The sequence below is a fragment of the Hemiscyllium ocellatum genome, chromosome 2, assembly GCF_020745735.1.
Source record: "Hemiscyllium ocellatum isolate sHemOce1 chromosome 2, sHemOce1.pat.X.cur, whole genome shotgun sequence".
Lineage (NCBI taxonomy): Eukaryota > Metazoa > Chordata > Chondrichthyes > Orectolobiformes > Hemiscylliidae > Hemiscyllium > Hemiscyllium ocellatum.
This window is the reverse complement of record NC_083402.1, coordinates 122,422,406-122,443,709: the sequence shown is the minus strand read 5'-3', so window position 1 is coordinate 122,443,709 and position 21,304 is coordinate 122,422,406. Positions and strand designations below refer to the sequence as shown.

Here is a 21,304-nt window from a genome sequence, read left to right as displayed (position 1 = left end):
ACCCATCTATATCACACTGGCGCTCTGTAACATGGATGGAACCCCAGTTGCTACTTTACAGTAGAGGTGGAGGATTCCTGGACGTGATTGACTGGTGACAAAGAGGACGGCATGGTGAAAGGGAACTCCCAAACCTCATAGCAACCATCTAGGCCTTTCTCGTTTGATCAATCCACTCAGCTCCTTTCTACCTGCTAGGAGAAAGTGAGGACTGCAAATGCTGGAGAGTTGGAGTCGAAAACTATGGCACTGGGAAACACACAGCAGGTCAGGCAGCATCCGAGGAGCAGGAGAGTTGACATTTTGGGCATAAGCCCTTCATTAGGAATGTGATAAGCTCTGATGAAGGGCTTATGCCTGAAACGGTGACTCTCCTGCTCCATGGATGCTGCCTAACCTGCTGTGCTTTTCCAAAGCCACATTTTTCGACTCCGTTCCTCTTGCACCTACTCCATCTAATGGGCTGTTTTACGGCAATGCCTTGGCATCCCACATTCCCTAATAAAGGAAGCTGAGACTTCAAGACAGCTTCAACCCCTTTAATCACTCGACCCAACTGGACACACCACTCAAGAGTTAATAACGACCCCATTGTGAAGAAAGTCTCCCCCCTCTCCCCATAATCCAGTTAGGATATATATATGTATACATACATATAGATTGTATTTATATATTATCTGATCGAGCTTACAAAGCACTTACTTCTTTTAAAAAGGGAATAACCAATATTTAGCCCGTTGCAACAAGTTTATGGAATTCTGTTTGTTTTAAACATGGAAAAATGGGAAAAGGAATGTAAATCATTAGACACACTACTCTCGTCCCCCTTGCTCCCTCCCCCCAACCCCAAAATATATCCTTAATAGTAAAATAAATAAACAAATATTGTGGCTGCATCATAAACACCAAAAAAAATCTGAACTTATGACAAAACAAACACTGGAATAGGAACTACATTCATAAGAAGTGCATTATTCCAACAATCGTAATTAATACATTAGTCGAAATGTATAACTGTTACATAACTTTACAAGGAACAGCTTTATTACACTGCAGCATTATAACTTCCTGATGTTTAATGTTATTTGCTATTGCACCACTGGACAAAAAAAAATGTCATGTTCTAGGATTGCATAAGATATTTACATTAAGTTCACGTCATCAGCTGCAGATATCTGATTACAAACTATCAACACCCAAGTCACTGGATGACTGAAACCCATTAGTTTGTGCCATGCCTTTATAATTACTTCAAGTAATGATGCTACAAAGTCTGACAGGTTTCTAAGTGAGGTTAATATTTTTGATTTGCATGTAAACAGGGTGGTGTTGATCTGAAGTAGGGGGTGAACCTTGACAATTCCATTCATAAACGATTCAGCTCTAACTCAGTTCCATAGATGAGGAATGAAACGGATGTTCCATTACCATGATGTAAGCGACTGTGAAACTAGTGCTGGTAGGATACATAACAAGTCTTAATTAGATCTCATCCTCACCTTAATCAAATGGAAATAAAACCAGTGGTTTTAATTACCTAATAATTACTGCCCAGTTTTGGCTAAACTTATGCTCACATTGAATTGCTGCAGAGGTTAAGATTTGTATTTTCTGCTTCAGTTTGGTGTGTGAACTCTTGCTATGAAAAGACACCTTGTACAATTCAAAATCACTTCTTCTAAAGAGCTATTTACATGGCTACCTAAACTTGTCCTCATCAAGTAGAAATGTTAGACCTTAAAGTGCAGGCCACCAAATACATCATGGCACTGTAAAGCTGACAGCTATTAATCCCACAGCACTGTACAGGTGGTTCAATATGTCTGAGTCATGAATTTAAGTGGAGTGCGGAATTTCCTGTGCGAGACCAATGCTTTCTGAGTGAAACAACATCACACTCAGGATGAAATAATGGCTGCATCCTAGCCTTTTCTCCATGTGAAGGGCAGGAGTGTGCGTGTAAAATTCTCTTACACGGAATTAGATGCCCACACTAGCCATGTAGGGAGTTAAGTAATGAGATTTCAGGTTACAGGATATGAAGGCAGGGTGCCTGACGTGAAAATATTACTCGCAATATCGTATTTCTAAGTCACCCAAAAATCCTCTTCAAAACCATTCTTACCTCCCTCACATAACATTGCAAAACAGAACATAGTTTAACTAGAACGTGCCAATGTAGTTTTAAATTACAGATAAAGGAATCATGTAAACATATTTAGGGAGGGGGGTATTTGCCTCTCTTTGCTGATTTTTATGCTTAACAGAAAAAAAAAATAGACCTGAGTATAAAATAGTATTCCCCATTTTATAATCTCGGCTAAAGATTTGTTAAAATTAGCAAAGATAATTATGTCCCACAGCCTTTTGTTTTATAAATTGGAGTCAATGGAATGATCTTAGCTTCACACAGTGTATCAGTAAATGGCTTTAAAATATTGAAATAGAAGAAAACAAAACCAATTAATATTTTCAAAATAACAACTGCTTTAAACAACACATCAACGTCTGGGGAATGTCTCAGGGAAGGAATGGTAAATAAATCAGGAAAAACATTGGGAATTTTTTTTTAAAATGCCAGCAATGAAAATTTGGATGTTTCTGAGTCGTTCTTAGAAGAACACACTCCATAATACAAGTTTCACAACTTTCTAAATGCTCATAGTTCTTTTAGGTTTAAATAACATTTTCTAATGACGTCATCAATGGTGCTGAAATGGTTACTGTGAAAGGTTCTCTCTTAAATAACATCAAACTAGATAGGTGCTCAGTTATTTTGCCTATTTGTGGATTACTGAGAATTAGTCTGTGGGAATATATTTATGTTCAATTCTATATAAACCAACAAAGCTGCATCTCTGAAAGGCATCAAAGATTTTTCAACAGATTTTTGTCAAACCAAGCATGTTTAAATAAAAAATATTTGTAGTTTCTGCTGCTGCAGGAAGGCAGCAATGATTAACACAATCAAACCACACAGACATATCCACTTTGCACACTGGGTCGTCGTGACAGCCCTTTCAGATGTAAACTGGTTGTTCTTGCGCAGTCAGCAGTCTGTACATAGCAGCAGGCATTGTTTTCATGTGGATCTAGGGCAAAAGAGAGGGAGATCAGTACAACTTCCACATATCCAATGCCCAGGATAGCCAGGACCAATCCTAGATGCTATTCTATAATATAGTGACATACAGTGTTAAAACAATCTTTATTTGCAAATCACAACCAAACATGAATATGCAGGATATACACAGCGGACCAGTCAGTAGCAACAGAGAAGATCGAGATGGAACCAAACATTAACTTGCCATCTTGAAAGTAAAATGTCCCAAGCTGGACCACAAGAATGTCAACAGCCAAATTTCGACACTGAACCACATCAGGAGATACAATGACAACTGAAGAGAGCTGCGTTATGAAGTGTCTTGAAAGGAGCTACCTAAAGGAGGAGTGAGGCTCCGGAAGCTCGTAGTTTCAAATAAATCGGTTGGACTATAACCTGGTGTCATGTGATTTTTGATTTTGAAAGGTGCAGAGAGAGGTGGAATAGTTGAGTTCAGGAATTTCAGCATTCACGGCCTAGTACCTGAGCCACAGCCATTAGTGATGGAATGGTTATCATGGGGAGATATGCAAAAAAGCCAGAATTGGAGATCTTGGGCTTGACAAAGAAGTAAGCAAGTGCAATGTGATTGAAAGACTAATAAAAAGCCAAAAATTATAACCTATTTCCTACCTGAAACATTAACCTTAGCATTTTCTGCATTTTTCTTTTGGAACTTATTTATTTTAATCAAGAAAAGGGGAGGCCAAAGGGTGACCCAATGGAGGTCTTCAAATTTATGATGTGCTCAGTAGGTTGAACGTTTAGATGTTAATAGTGGCTGAAGCTAGAGGCCAAAAACCAGAGACTAATAAATCCCAGAAGAGAATTCAGGAGGAAATTCTCAATCCAGACAGTCGTGAGACTGTGGAATTTGCTATCGTGGGGAGGGGTTGAGACAAAATTGATCTGAAAAGAAACTGAAAAACACAGAAGAAAGAAAGGAATAGAAGGAAATGTTGATAGAGGGACATAAAGTAGGGAGGGAGGGGGCTCATGAGGAACAGTGGGGCTGAATGGTCTTAGCATTAATCTAAAGAATTTCTGTGGATATAGAGTCACAGAGTCATACAGCATGGAAACAGAGCCTTCGGTCCAACTTGTTCACGCTGATCAGACATATCAATCAAACCTAATCCTACTTGCCAGCATTTGGCCCATATCTTTCTAATCATAGAACATAGAAAAATACAGCGCTGTACAGGCCCTTCGGCCCTCGATGCTGCGCCAATCCAAGCCCACCTAACCTACACTAGGTCACTTTCCTCCATATGCCTATCCAATGCCCGTTTAAATGCACATAAAGAGGGAGAGTCCACCACTGTTACTGGCAGGGCATTCCATGAACTCACGACTCGCTGAGTAAAGAATCTACCCCTAACATCTGTCCTATACCTACCACCCCTTAATTTAAAGCTATGTCCCCTCGTAATAGCTGACTCCATACGTGGAAAAAGGTTCTCATGGTCAACCCTATCTAAACCCCTAATCATCTTGTACACCTCTATCAAGTCACCCCTAAACCTTCTTTTCTCCAATGAAAACAGCCCCAAGTGCCTCAGCCTTTCCTCATACGATCTTCCTACCATACCAGGCAACATCCTGGTAAACCTCCTCTGCACCCGTTCCAGTGCGTCCATCCTTCCTATAGTATGGCGACCAAAACTGCACACAATACTCCAGATGCGGCCGCACCAGAGTCTTATACAACTGCACCCATCCAAACCATCATGTCCCCATCCAAACCCCTTTCAAATGTTGTAATTGCACCTGCCTCAACTTCTTCCTTTTTCAGCTCGCTTTATACACGCTCCACCCTCGGCATGAAAAAGTTGCCCCTCAGGTCCCTTTTAAATACAGTATTTCCTCTCTCACCCTAAACCTATGCTCTCTAGCTTTGGATTCCCCCACCCTAGGAAAGAGGCCTGAGCTATTCACTCTATCCATGCCTCTCATGATTTTATTAACCTCTATGTGGTCAACCCTCAGCCTCTGACATTCCAGGGAAAATATCCACAGCCTATTCAGCCACTCCCTATAATTTAAACCCACCAGTCCCAGCAACATCCTTGTAAATCTTTTCTGCACCCTCTCAAGTTTAACAACATCCTTCTTGGAGAAGGGTGACCAGAACTGTATGCAGCATTCCAAAAGTGGCCTTACCAATGACCTGTACAGCTGCAACATGACCTCCCAACTCCTAAACTCAAATGTTCTCAAAGAATATAAATGTGCCAAATGCCTTTCACCATCCTGTCTACCTGCAAATCCACTTTCAAAGAACTATGCACCTCTTCATTCCTACAGCTGCTATTTGAATCTTAGTTTCTAAAAACATGGCTATTGGCAGATCAAACTAGACAGTTGCATGATTGCAAATGTAATAATCTTCTTCAAAAAGATTTTTCCAAAGAACAAGCTTATTACAAGAGGCATAGCAGATCCTCTGGCAGGTTTCCATCTCTCTCTCTCTCTCTCACACACACACACACACACACACACACACACACACACACACAAACAGAGTGTGGAGGGGCAGTCATTTCATCTCTGTGCAGAGACATCTGCTCATGACCAATCTGCACTTGTTTACATGTCTAGCTTCAACAGAAGGAAATTCAATCCACTGACATCAGCAGTCATTACAGTTCAGAGGTGCCAATGTTATCCTCTGAGATGGGAAAAGGAACCTATAGATCCTGCAGAGACATGGCACAGAAACATAACTCAGAGAAGTGTAATGTGATGCATTTTGGAAGCAATCAAGAGAAGTAATTTAAACAAGAGGGATGCCAGGAATAGAAAGAACCGGTAGCTCATATAACCAAGTCATGCAAAGTGACAATAAAGTTGACAAGGCTGATGAAAAATAATATATATAATTTTAAAAATATATTCTTTCACAGTGAGGAAGTTCCACTAGCTAGGACAATTTTTATTGCCCATCCCTAATTGCGCTGGAGAAGGTGGGGGTGAGCTGCATACTGGGGGTGATACAGTTCCAAGTCAGATGGCACATGGTTTGGAGGTGAAACGTGAAGGTGGCAATGTGCTCATCATCTGTTGCATTTGATCTTCTAGATAGAGTGGTCACATGTTTTGGAAGGTGTTGTCAAAGGAGTCTTGATGAATTCCTGAAGTACATCAGTGCATCAGTGATGGAGGAAGTAAGTGTTCAAACAAGCAGGATGCTTTGTTTTGGATGGTTCTGAGTTTGAGGTGTTATGGAGTTGAGCTCGGTTTTGTAGATGGAGGGAAGGCTTTGGAGAGTGAGGAGATAACAGAGAGAGCTGGTGAAAAACCACTGAGTGGGATTCTGGCAGTAGCTGGCTCAGTCACCATGTAGGTTTGACTGCTCAGGGATCAGGTTTGAACAGAGTGAGTAGTGCCTGGAGAGAGATAAAATACTTACTTTTTGTCTTTTTAGTCTGCAAAGCAGGAATGAGAGGCCTGGTTTTGGTGATTAGTCATAGAGATGTACAGCATGGAAACAGACCCTTCGGTCCAACTTGTCCATGCCAATCAGATATCCCAACGCAATCTAGTCCCATCTGCCAGCATCTGGCCCAATATCCCTCCAAACCCTTCTTATTCATATACCCATCCAGATGCCTTTTAAATGTTGCAATTGTACCAGCCTCCATCACTTCCTCAGGCAGCTCATTCCAGACACATACCATTCTCTGCATGAAACAGTTGCCTGTTAGGTCCCTTTTATATCTTTCCTCTCTCACCCTAAACCTATGCCTTCTAGTTCTGGACTCCACAACCCCAGGGAAGAGACTTTGTCTATTTACCCTATTGTACCCTTCATGATTTTATAAACCTCTATAAGGTCACCCCTCAGACTCTGACACTCCAAGGAAAACAGCCTCAGCCTGTTCAGCCCCTCCCTACAGCTCAAATCCTCTAATCCTGACAACATCCTTGTAAATCTTTTCTGAATCCTTTCAAGTTTCACAAAGTCCCTACAATAGGAAGGAGAGCAGAATTGCACACAATGTTCCAAATGTGGCCTAACCAATGTCCTGTACAGCTGCAACATGACCTCCTAACTCCTGTACTCAATACTCTGACCAATAAAGGAAAGCATACCAAACGTCTTCTTCACTATCCTATCTACCTGCAACTCTACTTTGAAGGAGCTATGAACCTGCACTCCAAGGTCTCCAACACTCCCTAGGACCTTACCATTAAGGTGTATGAGTGTATAGTGGGTTGCGTAATTAGTTCCTGGGAATGGCTTCTCAGGGGAAAGCAGCACAAAAGCCAGATCAGAGGTACCACACAACAGGCACTGTTGTACACCAGGGCAGATCGAAGTGTAAACAAACTGGAGTGAAGGAGACTCTATAATCAGGGGCACAGACAGGCGTTTCCATGGCTGTGAGGGAGACTCCTGGATGCTGTGTTGCCCTCTTGGTGCTTGGGTCAAGGATATCTGAGGGCACAAGATATTCTGAAGTGAGAGGGGGAGCAGCCAGTGGTTGATACTAACAGAGGCAGAAAGAGAAATCAGATCTCCAAAGGGAGCTCAGGGAGTTAAATAGGAAGTTAAAAAGCAGGACCTTTAGAGTTGTAATCTCGGGATTACTTCCTGTGCCAGTGAGGCTAGGAATAAGTAGGTAATACAATTATATACGTAGCTAAAGAACTGGTGTAGAATGGAGGGCTTCAGGTATGTGGATCATTAGGATGTCTTCTGGAGCAGGTGAGACAAGAGGATGGGCTGCACCTAAACTGGAGGGACACCAAGATCCAGGTAGGGTGGTTTTGTATTGCCACTTGGGAGAGTTTAAACTAGTGTGGCAGGGTGTGGGAACCAGACTAATAGGTCAGCAAGCATAATGACTAAGGAGGAGTCAGAGATGAAGGGCGGCAAGGCTAAGAGGAAGATCAGACAGAGAGATGTTACTGAACATGGCAAGACTGGAGATCTCAGGTGCATTGTTTTAGTATGATGGGTAAGGCAGATGAACTTAGAGCTTGGATTGATACATACTGTTGCAGAGACTTGATTGAGAGAGGGACAAGTCTGGCAACTTAACATTCCAGGATTTAAATATTTCATACGAGATAGAGAGAGATGTAGAAGAGGTGGGGAGGGGATTTTTGATAAGGAAAGAAATCACAGCAATACTGAGGGAGAACATCTTGGAGGGTTCATTCAGCAAGACCATATGGGTAGAGCTCAGGAATAGGGAAGGGTGCAATCACTTTGATAGGATTGTACTACAGGCCTCCCAACAGGAGACAGAAGAATAGAGAGTTGGACAGATTATGGACAAATATAAAAACAGCAGTATTGTTGTGGTGGGGGATTTTAGTTTCCCCTATAATGACTGAGACTTTTAGATTAGATTACTTACAGTGTGGAAACAGGCCCTTCGGCCCAACAAGTCCACACCGACCCGCCGAAGCGTAACCCACCCACACCCCTACATTTACCCCCTACCTAACACTATGGACAATTTAGCATGGCCAATTTACCTGACCTGCACATCTTTGGAATGTGGGAGGAAACCGGAGCACCCGGAGGAAACCCACGCAGGCACGGGGAGAACGTGCAAACTCCACACAGTCAGTCGCCTGAGGCGGGAATTGAACCCGGGTCTCTGGCGCTGTGAGGCAGCAGTGCTAACCACTGTGCCACCGTGCCGCCCTCGCACTTGTTTAATGCCAGGGGCTTGGATTGTGGGGAGGGAGAGATAGGGCATGTTAGATGCATCCAGGATGTTGTTTTGAGACAATATGCAAATAGTCAAAGTCGGGAAGGGGCCATGCCATACTGGTACTGGGGAAGGAGCAGCCAGATGATGGAAGTGTAAGAGCATTTCAGGAATAGTGACCATAATTCCCTAAGTTTTAAGCTACTTATGGATAAAGATAAGCGGAGTACTCAGGTGAAAGATTTAAACTGGAGGAAGGCTAACTACCATTATATTAGACCAGAACTAGGGCATGTAGATTGGAAGTGGCTGTTTGAGGGTAAACCCACATCTGCATGTGAGAATCTTTTAAAGACCAGTTCATTTGAGTTTAGGAGCAGCACGTTCCTCTGAAAATGATTTACTCACATTTGGAAGTATATGGACTTATTAGCAATAGGAAACATTGGTTTGTGCAGGGAAGGTCATGTCTCACAAAACTTGATTGAGTTTTCTGAGGAAGTGACCAGATAATTGATGAGGACAGTATGGTAGATGTTGTGTACGTGGATTTTAGCAAGGCCTTTGACAAGGTCCCTCAGGGTAGGCTGATGCAAAAGCTGATGTCACACAGGATCCATGGTGAGCCAATAAGTTGGCTACAGAACTGGCTTAGTCATAGAAGACAGACTGATTAGCCTGACCTCAGTCGTTGATAAGATTTTGGAGTCTGTTGTGAAGGATGAGATCTCTAATTACTTGGAAATGCATGGTAAAATGGGGTAAAGTCAGTCTGCTTTCATCAAGTCCGGGCCATGCCTGTCAAATCTGTTAGTAATCTTTGAGGAGGTAAAAAGCAGGTAAGACCATAGAGAGACAATGGAGGTTATATATCTGGACTTCCTGAATGCCTTTTATAAGGTGCTGCACAATGGGCTACTGAGTAAGATAAGGGCCCAGATATTAGAGGGAAGGTACTAGTATGGAAAAAAGCTTGGCTGTCTGGCAGAAAGCAGAGAGTGGAGATAAAAGGGTCCTTCTCAGGATGGAAGCCAGTGACTAGTGATACCTGGCAGATAAATTTCAATGCAGAGAAATGTGAAGTAATTCATTTTGATAGAAGAAAATGGAGAGACAATACAGGCTCAAATGGTACAACATTGAGGGGAGTAAATGAGCAGGTGGACCTTGGGGTTCATGTGCATAATTTTCTGAAGGTGTCTGGGCAAGTTGAGATAGTTGTTAACAAAGCTTATGGGACCCTAGGGTTTCTAAATAGAGGTATAGAGGATGAAATTTAGGAAGTGACGCTAAACCTTAAATCATTGGTCAGACCACATTTGGAGTACTGTGTTTCGTTCTGGGCACTTTGTTTAGGGAAGGATGTTAGAGCCCTGCAGAGAGTCAAAGCAGAATGATATCGGGAATGAGGGATTTTTGATACAGGAAAAGATTAGAGAGATTGGGCTTATTCTCCTTGGAGCAGAGAGGATTAACAAGTGACCTTATTGAGATGGTCAAAATTATGAACAATTTTGACAGGGTAAAGGAGGATATTCTGTTTCATCTAGGTGGTACTGTCAGCAAGAGAGTTAGGAATGAGATGATGAGAAACTTTACTCAGTTGTTAGGATTTGGAATGTGCTGTATGGGAGAGTGGTGGAGCTGGATTCCATGGGAGATTTCAAAAGAGAGCTGGGATATATATTTTAAAATGAATAACTTAGAGGCTTACAGAGATAGGACTAGAGAATGGGTAGATCTTTCAAGAGCCAGTACAGACACAATGGGTCGAATGTCCTCCTTCAGTACTGTAAAATTCTATGATTTTATGAAAGGTGCTACTTAAATGAAGCTTCCATCTCTCTATTATTACAGTAATTTTTTTTCAAATATAAACCTTTCTGTAGATGTTAATATCATTGGGATATTGGGTCAATGTCAGTAGGTGACCAATTCCTGACATGACAGCTGAATTGTTCTCCTTGTAACCTTAGGAGAAAGAATTATTGATGAGGTTGGGGGGGGCGGGTGGGAGGAGAATGACTGGACAGGGACCAACATGCAGTTTTCACAGCTTCTAATGAGAAAGCTATAACCCAGCTTACCATTCATCTCAGTCTATGGAATTTTTGTTTTAAAGAAACTAAAGGTGACTTCAAGGGCAATTCTGATGTAACCAATCGAACAGCTAATTGCGTTTACTGACCACATTCTGGGGATCAGCTTCAATCACATTATAGGCACAATCTGATCCAAAGTTTATAAGTGATAACATCATACATATTTCCAACATTGCTAACTTGGTTAAGCCCTGCAATGGATGGTTTAGGTTACAACTCCTGATGCAGCAATTATTTTGGACTTGCGACATCTTGAACAACCAGGAAGAATTGCATTTTCATCCTTGCCTCTATATAACAGAGCTTTCATTTAGTTCATTCGCAGGATGTGGGCTGGGCCAGTATTTATTGTCCATCACCAACTGTGTTTGAGAAGAGTCACCTTTATGAATACAACTGAAAGGCTTGCCAGGCATTTAAGAGTCAGCCACATTGCTATCATCTGGAGTTTATATGTGGGTCAGACAGAGTAAAGGTGGTAGATTTCATTCTCCCAAGAAAAAAATTAATGGACTAGATGGATTTTTCTGACAGCCTGAAAGTTTCATGGGCACTGTTACTGATAAAATCTTTTAATTTCAGACTTATTTCCCAGCAGCTGTAATGAAATTTGAACTCACATTTCCCAGTCGTTAATCCAAACCTCGGGAATTCTAGGTTAGTAACACAACAGCTATGCCGCTAATCCCTACCAACTACCTAGACACCCAAACACACTTAAGAACCCCATAACCATAATCACATACCCATCCAGCTCCCTGACCCACAGACCACTTTCCGCATGCACACAAGAAACACACAACCCTCATGCACATATCCACCATCCACGCACCCACACTCCCTCACCCACACACCCTCACACACACACCCACACGCCCTCACCCATCCACGCACCCACACTCCCTCACCCACACACACCCCCACACTCCCTTGCCCACACGCACACACCCACCCACACACCCTCACCCATCCACACACCCTCACCCATCCACGCACCCACACTCCCTCACCCACACACCCCCCCACACTCCCTTGCCGACACACACACCCACCCACACACTCACCCACACACGCACCCACACTCCCTCACCCACACACGCACCCACACACCCTCACCCACACACCCTCACCCACACACGCACCCACACACCCTCACCCATCCATGCACCACACACCCTCACCCATCCACGCACCACACACCCTCACCCATCCACGCACCCACACACCCTCACTCATCCACGCACCCACACACCCTCACTCATCCACGCACCCACACACCCTCACCCATCCACACACCCTCACCCATCCACGCACCCACACGCCTGCACCACAACGCACCCAAACGCCCTCACCCACAACGCACCCACACGCCCTCACCCATCCACGCACCCACACGCCCTCACCCATCCACGCACCCACACGCCCTCACCCATCCACGCACCCACACGCCCTCACCCACACACGCACCCACACGCCCTCACCCACCCTCACCCTCATTCACACACACACTCATCCACACTCCCTCATTCAAACGTACCCACACTACCTCACTCACACAGGAACCCACTCACACAACCACCCACACTCCCTCATCCACACACCCACCCACACTCCCTCATCCACACACCTTCACTTACACACACCCACACTCCCTCACCCACACACCCTCACCAACACACACACCCACCCACACTCCCTCATTCACACACCCTCACCAACACTCACCCACACACCCTCACCTAAACACACCCACACTCCCTCAACAATACACACACCCACACTCCCTCACTCACCCACAATCTGTTACCGACAGATCCACCCACACTCCCTCACTCACACACCCTCACCCCCCCCCACACACACACACACACTCCCTCACTCACACCCACCCACACTCCTTCACCCAAACACCCACACTCCCTCACCCACATACCCACCCCCACACCCAATCCCACACTCTCACACGCATCCACACTCCCTCACTCACACCCCCTCACCTAGACACCCACCCACACTCCCTCACCCTCCCACCCTCTCAGACTCCCTCACCCACACTGCCCCTCACCTACACACTTGCCCACACACCCACCCACATTCCATCACCCACGCACAAACCCACATGCCCACGCACACACCCAAATCCCTTCAACCACACAAGAAACCCACACACAGGCCCCCCACCCACTCTCACCATCCCATCCACCCACATACACGCCCACAGTCACAGGAACTTTTCTAGTCCTTCCCTAGGTCACTTCCACACACGGTTGCATCAAGATTCAGCATGCTATGTTCTCTGTCTTTCTAAGCCATGGGTAAGATATTGTCAAAGTTTTGAAGAAACAGAATGGACTCATGGCAAACAACAGGATCACGCAACATGGGATAGACAGGAAGGTGGAATGAACAAGGCAATAAAAATGCTCCCCTTTCTTAATGAGCTCCCCCAATCTTTGTGTCCGTTTTCTTTGATCATCCTTTTCTATAATAGTGTTCACTCCTACAAGTTCAGAAAACTGACTTAGATTGTGACTGGAAATGAAAAGAAGGAAATGGCAATTCCAAAACACAATTTTTTGGACGTACTATTGGTTATTTTTAATGACACACATGTTTCAACTATGTAAAGATTCCAATTCCTGTTGAGCATGAGTCTGCAGCTGCAGCTCTGTAGATAGTACCCGCTCACCTTAAGCCAGAAGGTTGTGTGCTCAAGTTTCACCCCAAGCTGTTGAGTATATGAATCCATATTGACGCTGTCAATGCAGTGCTGAGGGGGCTGCTCTGTCAGAAGTGCGAACTTTCAGATCCCATCTGGCCTTGCAACTTCCTGTACACAAGGCCATCTTCCTGCTGTGCTCTGATCATGTTGCCTTTCAAGAGGTGTTTGTTTCTAATTCTTTTACAAGCTGACAGTGGTAAGAATATGGGTCCCACTGCTACTGGAAGCAAAGGAGGTAAACAGCATAGATGTATTTAAAGGGAAACTGGAGAAGCATGTGGGAGAAAGGATTAGGAGATATGTCAGCAGCAATGCTAACCAAGTAGAATGTTTTCCTTTGCATCCTGAGTTTGACTCATTCGGTCCAGAAATTGCACAGAATGTTTCTTTTATGGAAACAGGCCAATTGTCTAACTCTAGTTAGACAATCATATGATCAGGAGACAGTGAGGACTGCAGATGCTGGAGATCAGAGCTGAAAATGTGTTGCTGGAAAAGCGCAGTAAGTCAGGCAGCATCCAAGGAGCAGGAGATTCGATGTTTTGGGCATGAGCCCTTCTTCAGGAATGAGGAGAGTGTGCCAAGCAAGCTAAGATAAAAGGTAGGGAGGAGGGACTTGGGGGAGGGGGGATGGAAATGCGATAGGAGAGCATCGTCGATCACGTCTGGGGGAAATTGCGGTCTTTGAAGAAGGAGGCCATCTGGGTTGTACAGTATTGGAACTGGCCCTCTTGGGAGCAGATGCGGCGGAGAAGGAGGAATTGGGAGTCTCCGCCGCTCTGCTCCCAGGAGGACCAGCTCCAATACTGTACAGCCCAGATGGCCTCCTTCTTCAAAGACCGCAATTTCCCCCCAGATGTGATCGATAATGCTTTCCACTGCATCTTCTCCACTTCCTACTCCTCCGCCCTTGAGCCCCTCCAATCACCACCAGGACAGAACCCCACTGGTCCTCACCTACCACCCCACCAACCTCCATATACATCATATCATCCGTCATCATTTCCGCCACCTCCAAACGGACCCCACCACCAGGGATATATTTCCCTCCCCTCCCCTATCAGTGTTCCAAAAAGACCACTCCCTCCGTGAATCCCTCGTCAGGTCCACACCTCCCACCAACCCAACCTCCACTCCCGGCACCTTCCCCTGCAACCTCAAGAAATGCAAAACGTGCACCCACACCTCCCCCCTTACTTCCCTCCAAGGCCCCAAGGGATCCTTCCATATCTGCCACAAATTCACCTGCACCTCCACACCACATCATTTACTGCAACGGCTGCACCCGATGTGGCCTCCTCTATATTGGGGAGACAGGCCGCCTACTTGTGGAACGTTTCAGAGAACACCTCTGGGACACATGGACCAACCAACCCAACCACCCCGTGGCTCAACACTTCAACTCCCCCTCCCACTCCACCAAGGACATGCAGGTCCTTGGACTCCCCCATCGCCAGACCATAGCAACATGACGGCTGGAGGAAGAGCGCCTCATCTTCCGCCCAGGAATTCTCCAACCACAAGGGATGAACTCAGATTTCTCCAGTTTTCTCATTTCCCCTCCCCCTCACCTTGTCTCAGTCAAATCCCTCGAACTCAGCATCGCCTTCCAAACCTGTAATCTTCTTCCTGACCTCTCCGCCCCCACCCCAATCCGGCCTATCACCCTCACCTTGACCTCCTTCCACCTATCGCATTTCCAACGCCCCTCCCCCAAGTCCCTCCTCCCTACCTTTTATCTTAATCATATGATCAGCATGTCCTCTTGGATTTCAATGAACTGGTGCATCGTCCTTGGCACAGGTTTGTAACCATTTACACACAGAAGTGTATGTTCTACTTGTTTCCTCACCTCACCTCACTTTTTGACATATGTTGGCAAGGACAGATGGGATCTGAAAGTTCGTACCTCTGACAGAGCAGCCCCCTTAGCACTGCATTGACAGTGTCAATGTAGGTTTGTGTACTCAAGAGCCTGGGGTAAGACTTGAACACAACTCTTTGGCTCAAAGGTGAGGGGATCCTACATACAGAGTTGCTGATGCAGACTCACACTCACTAGGAACTGGAGTCTTTATATAGTGGAAACATGCAGGTCATTCGAAATGAAAAAAAAATGTGCTGCTGAAATATTGATTTGTGTTATGCAATTACAATTTCCTCCTTTCCCACTAGACTATTACTAATGATTCAAGGGATATCTTTTTATAAAGCCTGGGAATGGAGGCCACACCAGTTCGACAGCTGTGCAGTGTACAGCAGCTGAGATGACCATGTTTTTAATCAATGTTCACACACTCATTTGTCTATATTCTGCCAATCAGCAGCCTAGAGCTAACTATCTTGCACACTCTCAGCCCAGCTTGAAAACTGACTCCACAATCGGAGTCCTGCTCCAACCTCCTTTAAATTAATAAAGATTAAACTTTCGCATCTCAGTACCAAATCTGTGAATTATGGAACAGCACATAGCTCAGAAGCAAGTCGTTTGGTCCATTGAGCTGAATTGCTCCTACAGAGAGCTGGCAAAGATACCAAACGTTGAACAACTTTCCTTGGTTTCCCTACCATTCTGTCGGCATTGGCTCTGTACTGGAGAAATCCAGTTAGTCTCACTCCTTCCACCCTGCCCTCTCCCCAAAATCCTTTCTGCTTCATTTTTTTAAAATCCAATTCCTCATTGAAATTGAAGCTGCATCCATCACCTTCTCAGTCAGATTGTAATCACTCGCTGTGTAAAAACTTTCCTCACAATGCCTCGGGTTACCCTCAATCTGTGCCTTCGGGTTAGCAAGTGCAAACCATCTCTCTTTATGTACTGTTTCTCTGTAAAGCAAGCCGAGAGGTGACATTTCAAGCTTTTCCCCACAGGGACAAAAAGCAAGGAAAGGTGCATATTAAGCCACATTTAGATTAGATTCCATACAGGCCCTTCAGCCCAACAAGTCCACACCGACCCTCCGAAGAGCAACCCACCCAGACACATTACCCATACCCATACTTAACCCTGGCTGATGCACCTAACACTATAGGCAACTTAGCATGGCCAATTCACCTGACCTGCACATCTTTGGACTGTGGGCAGAAACCGGAGCACCTGGGGGGAAACCCACGCAGACTCTGGGAGAATGTGCAAACTCCACACAGACAGCCGCTCGAGGTGGGAATCGAACCGGGTCCCCGGTGCTGTGAGGCAGCAGTGCTAACCACTGAGCCACTGTACCTCCCATAAGCTGGACAAAACTTTCAAAAATTGATGTTTGCCCAAGCAGCCAGTGCAGAGGGAATAGGAGGAAAGGCAAAACATATCCTGAAAACTAAACACCGACATCGCACCATGAGGAGACCATTCAGCCCTTTCAGTCTGTTCTACCAAAAATTAGATGGATCATGGCCGATCTGTATCATTGCTCGATCTACTATCAATCTCTGTTTTGATATTCTTAATTGACATCTCAGCCTCAACATCTTTCTTTGGGAGAGACAATTCTAGACCTCCACAGCCTTTTGTGTGAAGAAGTTTAAGGTTAAAGGTGAGAAGGGATAGATTGAAAAGGGACCTAAGGGGTAACTTTTTCATGCAGAGGGTGGTGAGTCTATGGAACGAGCTGCCAGAGGATGTGGGTGGAGGCTGGTACAATTACAACATTTAAAAGGCATCCGGATGGGAATGTAGAAAGGAAGGGTTTAGATGATTGTGAGCCAAATATTGGCAAATGGGACTAGATTAGTTTAGGATATCTGGCTGGCATGAATGAGTTGGACCAAAGGATCAGTTTCTATGCTGTACAGTTCTTTGACTCTAAATGCTTCCTGACATTGCCCTGAGTAGCCTCGCTCTAATGCTAAGGTTCCACCTCCTTGTTCTGGACACCTCACGCCAGAAGAAATAGTTCCTCTCTAGCTACCCTCACAAATCACTGAATAAATTAATCTCCTACAATGAAGGGAAGACAAGCCATATGAATGAAAACTGTCCTCTTAACCGTTCCAATGATCCGCACTGTGCCCACTCCAAGGGCAATAAAAACTTCCTAAGGTATGATGATCAGATCGAATGCCACTCAGAATTCATTGTCTATCATGAGCAAAAACCTCTGTGTTTCGATTACTTGTGATGGAAATTAAGATGATGTTTTGGTTATTTATCAAAACAACAATTAACAGGAAGAACAGGAATCCTTACCTCACCAACTGCGTTGGACAAAATATGGACTATTTTTTCGTGAGGCGTCGCAACGACACTTTGCCCATTGATTTCGATGATCCGATGACCAACTCTCACGCCACCGCGCTCTGCAATTCCTCCTCGCATAAGGCTGCATATCTGAAATAGGAGAGATGTCATGAATCGATGCACGAAGGTGCAGTTGATGAACATGAAACGCACCTTTGATTTAAAGGAAGCCTTTGCCAATCAATCACCTCAACACTAAAGGGATAATTAGACAAAACCAGGCTCCCTTTGAGGGTTATTAACTCGCAGGATTGGTCTGAAATCTCCAGGATTTATCTCATGGATATTGCACTGAGCAAAAGAAAACAACCTGGATAAAGACTATTTGGAGGCTCCAATTCGAGATGTGACTTCAATTTGAAGCCTGAAAGATGGGTTTAAAGGATCTAATCATTCAAGGATTTAATGGTAACTAATTTCAACCAGAAGCAGGGGAGCTCTCTCTGGTGCCTTGACTGAATAATCAAGAACGGACTTTCTGGTCATGACCACATTGTGGGATCTTGCTGTTTACTCCAATCCCAACCTCACCATCAAGCCAGCGGATAAAGGGGATGCAGTGGTAGTTTGCGCACTGACCTTTACATCGCTGAAGCCAGATGCCAACTCTAAGACAGCTCCTCCTACTGTCCCCTCGACCATGACCCCACCCCTCCCCATCACCAAACCATCATCTCCCAGACCATACAGAACTTCATCACCTCAGGAGATCTCCCACCCACAGCTTCCAACCTCAGGGAAGCCCTGCACCACCCGATTCTACCTCCTTCCCAAGATCCACACTCCTGACCACCCAGCCAACCCATCGTCTCAGCCCCACCAAACTCATCTCCACCTATCTCGATACTGTCCCATCCCCCCCAGTCCAGGAACTCCCCACATACATTCAAGACACCACCCACACCCTCCATTTCCTCCAAGACCCCAGCCCCCAACGCCTCATCTTCACCATGGATATCCAGTCCCTCTACACTTCCATCTGCCATGATCAGGGCCTCCAAGCCCTCTGTTTCTTCCTCTCCTGACGTTCCCACCAGTACCCTTCCACTGACACTCTCATTGTTTGGCTGAACTGGTCCTCACCCTTAACAATTTCTCCTTCGATTCCTCCCACTTCCTCCAAACCAAAGGGATAGCCATGGGCACCCGCATAGGCCCCAGCTATGCCTGTCTCTTTGTCAGCTATGTAGAATAGTCCATCTTCCGTAATTACACCGGCACCACTCCCCACCTCTTCCTGCTCTACATTGATGACTGCATCAGCGCCGCTTTGTGCTCCCGCGAGGAGGTTGAGCAGTTCATCAACTTCACTAAAATATTCCACCCCGACCTTAAATTCACCTGAACCATCTCTGACACCTCCATCCCCTTCCTGGACCTCTCCATCAATGATGACCGACTTGACACTGACATTTTTGTACAAACCCACCGACTCCCACAGCTACCTGGATTACACCTCTTCCCATCCTACCTCCTACAAAAATGCCATCCCATATTCCCAATTCCTCCGCCTCCCCCGTATCTGCTTCCAGGAGGACCAGTTCCACCACAGAACACACCAGATGGCCTCCTCCTTTAAAGACCGCAATTTCCCTTCCCATGTGGTTGAAGATGCCCTCCAATGCATCTCATCCGCATCCCGCCCCTCCGCCCTCATACCCCACCCCTCCAACCGTAACAAGGACAGAACTCCCTGGTCCTCACCTTCCACCCTACCAACCTTCGCATAAACTGCATCATCAGCTGACATTTCTGCCAACTCCAAATGGATCCCACTACCAGAGATATATTTCCCTCCCCACCCCTTTCCACTTTCCGCAAAGGCCGTTCCCTCTGTGACTGCCTGGTCGGGTCCATCCCCCCCAACAACCTACCACCAGCCCAGCACCTTCCCCTGCCACCGCAGGAATTGCAAAACCTGCGTCCACACCTCCTCCCTCACCTCCATCCAAGGCCCCAAAGGAGCCTTCCACATCCATCAAAGTTTCACCTGCACTTCCACCAATATAATTTATTGTATCCATTGCTCCCGATGTGGTCTCCTCTACATTGGGAAGACTGGAAGCCTTCTCGCAGAGCACTTTAGGGAACATCTCTGGGACACCCGTACCAATCAACCACACTGCCCTGTGGCCCAACATTTCAACTCCCCTTCCCACTGTGCCGAGGACATGCAGGTCCTGGGCCCCCTCCACCGCCACTCCCTCACTACCCGACACCTGGAGGAAGAACATCTCATCTTCTGCCTCGGAACCCTCCAACCCCAGGACATCAATGTGGACCTCACCAGTTTCCTCATTTCCCCTCTCCCCACCTTACCCCAGTTCCAACCTTCCAGCTCAGCACCATCCTCATGACCTGTCCTATCTTCCAATCTTCCTTTCCACCTATCCGTTCCACCCTCCTTTCTGACCTTCATCCCCACCCACATTCACCCACTGTACTCTTTGCTACCTTCTCCCCAGCCCCATACCCCCCTCCCATTTATCTCTCCACCCTGGAGGCTCTCTGCCTTCATTCCTGATGAATGGCTTTTGCCCAAAACGTCGATTTTCCTGCTCCTCGGATGCTGCCTGACCTGCTGTGCTTTTCCAGCACCACTCTAATCTTGACAAATGGCTTCTAACAACACAATAGCCCTTTGCTTCCAAAATACTTAATTGCTATGTGACAAATGATGCAATTTAATTGAGTCTTTTTCAAAACATTAATTCGCATTCAAATGTCTGTACAATAAACCCTCTGAATCTGCAAAACCACAATTCGCAAATTTGCCTATCCACGCTAAAAATTAAGTTACAATAAAAGCCAAAACCCATGGGCAAAAAAACACATATCCGTGATATCTTTAACAAATTTAACTTATTTTTATACCTGTATTTAACGAGCTCCGCAATCCTGGATTGCAAAATTTGCAGTGTTCTCAAGAACACAACCCTCACATATAGGGAGGATAGACTGCAGTATTCTACCTTTTGAATATCCTGTGTATATTTTAACATATTGCACACAAGGTGACTTTTTTTTTGCAAATACCCACTAAGGGCAAGTATAAGACAACCCTCGCTTTTCCAATCAAAACATGTTATACTCACATAAGGAATCGAGAGTGTGGTGCTGGAAAAGCACAGCAGATTAGGCAGCATCCGAGGAGCAGGAGAGACGATGTTTCGGACAAGACCCCTTCACCAGGTAGTGACATAAGTAGTCAGCCTCCAATTCCCACCCACCAGTGGATGCTTAACCAATCTGTGTCTTATAACTGGATATGAGGGATCCAAGCTGGTAATATGGGATGTCTTACAAAGAAGTTAGGGGAGATGATGGCTTAGTGGTATTATTGCTAGATTGTTAATCTAGAGACCCAGATAATGTTCGGGGGATCTCGGTTCAAGTCCCACCACAGCAGAATTTGAATCCAACTTTAAAAAAATCTGGAATTAAGAGTCTAATGATGACCAGTGCCAATTG

The 21,304-nt window shown here is 45.3% G+C and overlaps 1 protein-coding gene across 7 annotated transcripts in view; it reads right to left on the bottom strand.

The window, feature by feature from the left end:
* Positions 1–1,005: 1,005 nt before the first annotated feature.
* Positions 1,006–21,304, bottom strand: part of LOC132828828 (amyloid-beta A4 precursor protein-binding family A member 1-like) — a 202,319-nt gene continuing 182,020 nt past the window's right edge. For all 7 annotated transcript variants that reach the window (XM_060846008.1, XM_060845981.1, XM_060845995.1 and 4 more), the window contains 2 exons: positions 17,783–17,923; positions 1,006–3,092 (listed from right to left, as the gene is read on the bottom strand). In XM_060846008.1, coding sequence (XP_060701991.1) covers positions 3,021–3,092; positions 17,783–17,923 — 213 coding nt within the window. In that variant the 3' untranslated portion in view covers positions 1,006–3,020. The remainder of the gene's footprint in view (positions 3,093–17,782; positions 17,924–21,304) is intronic.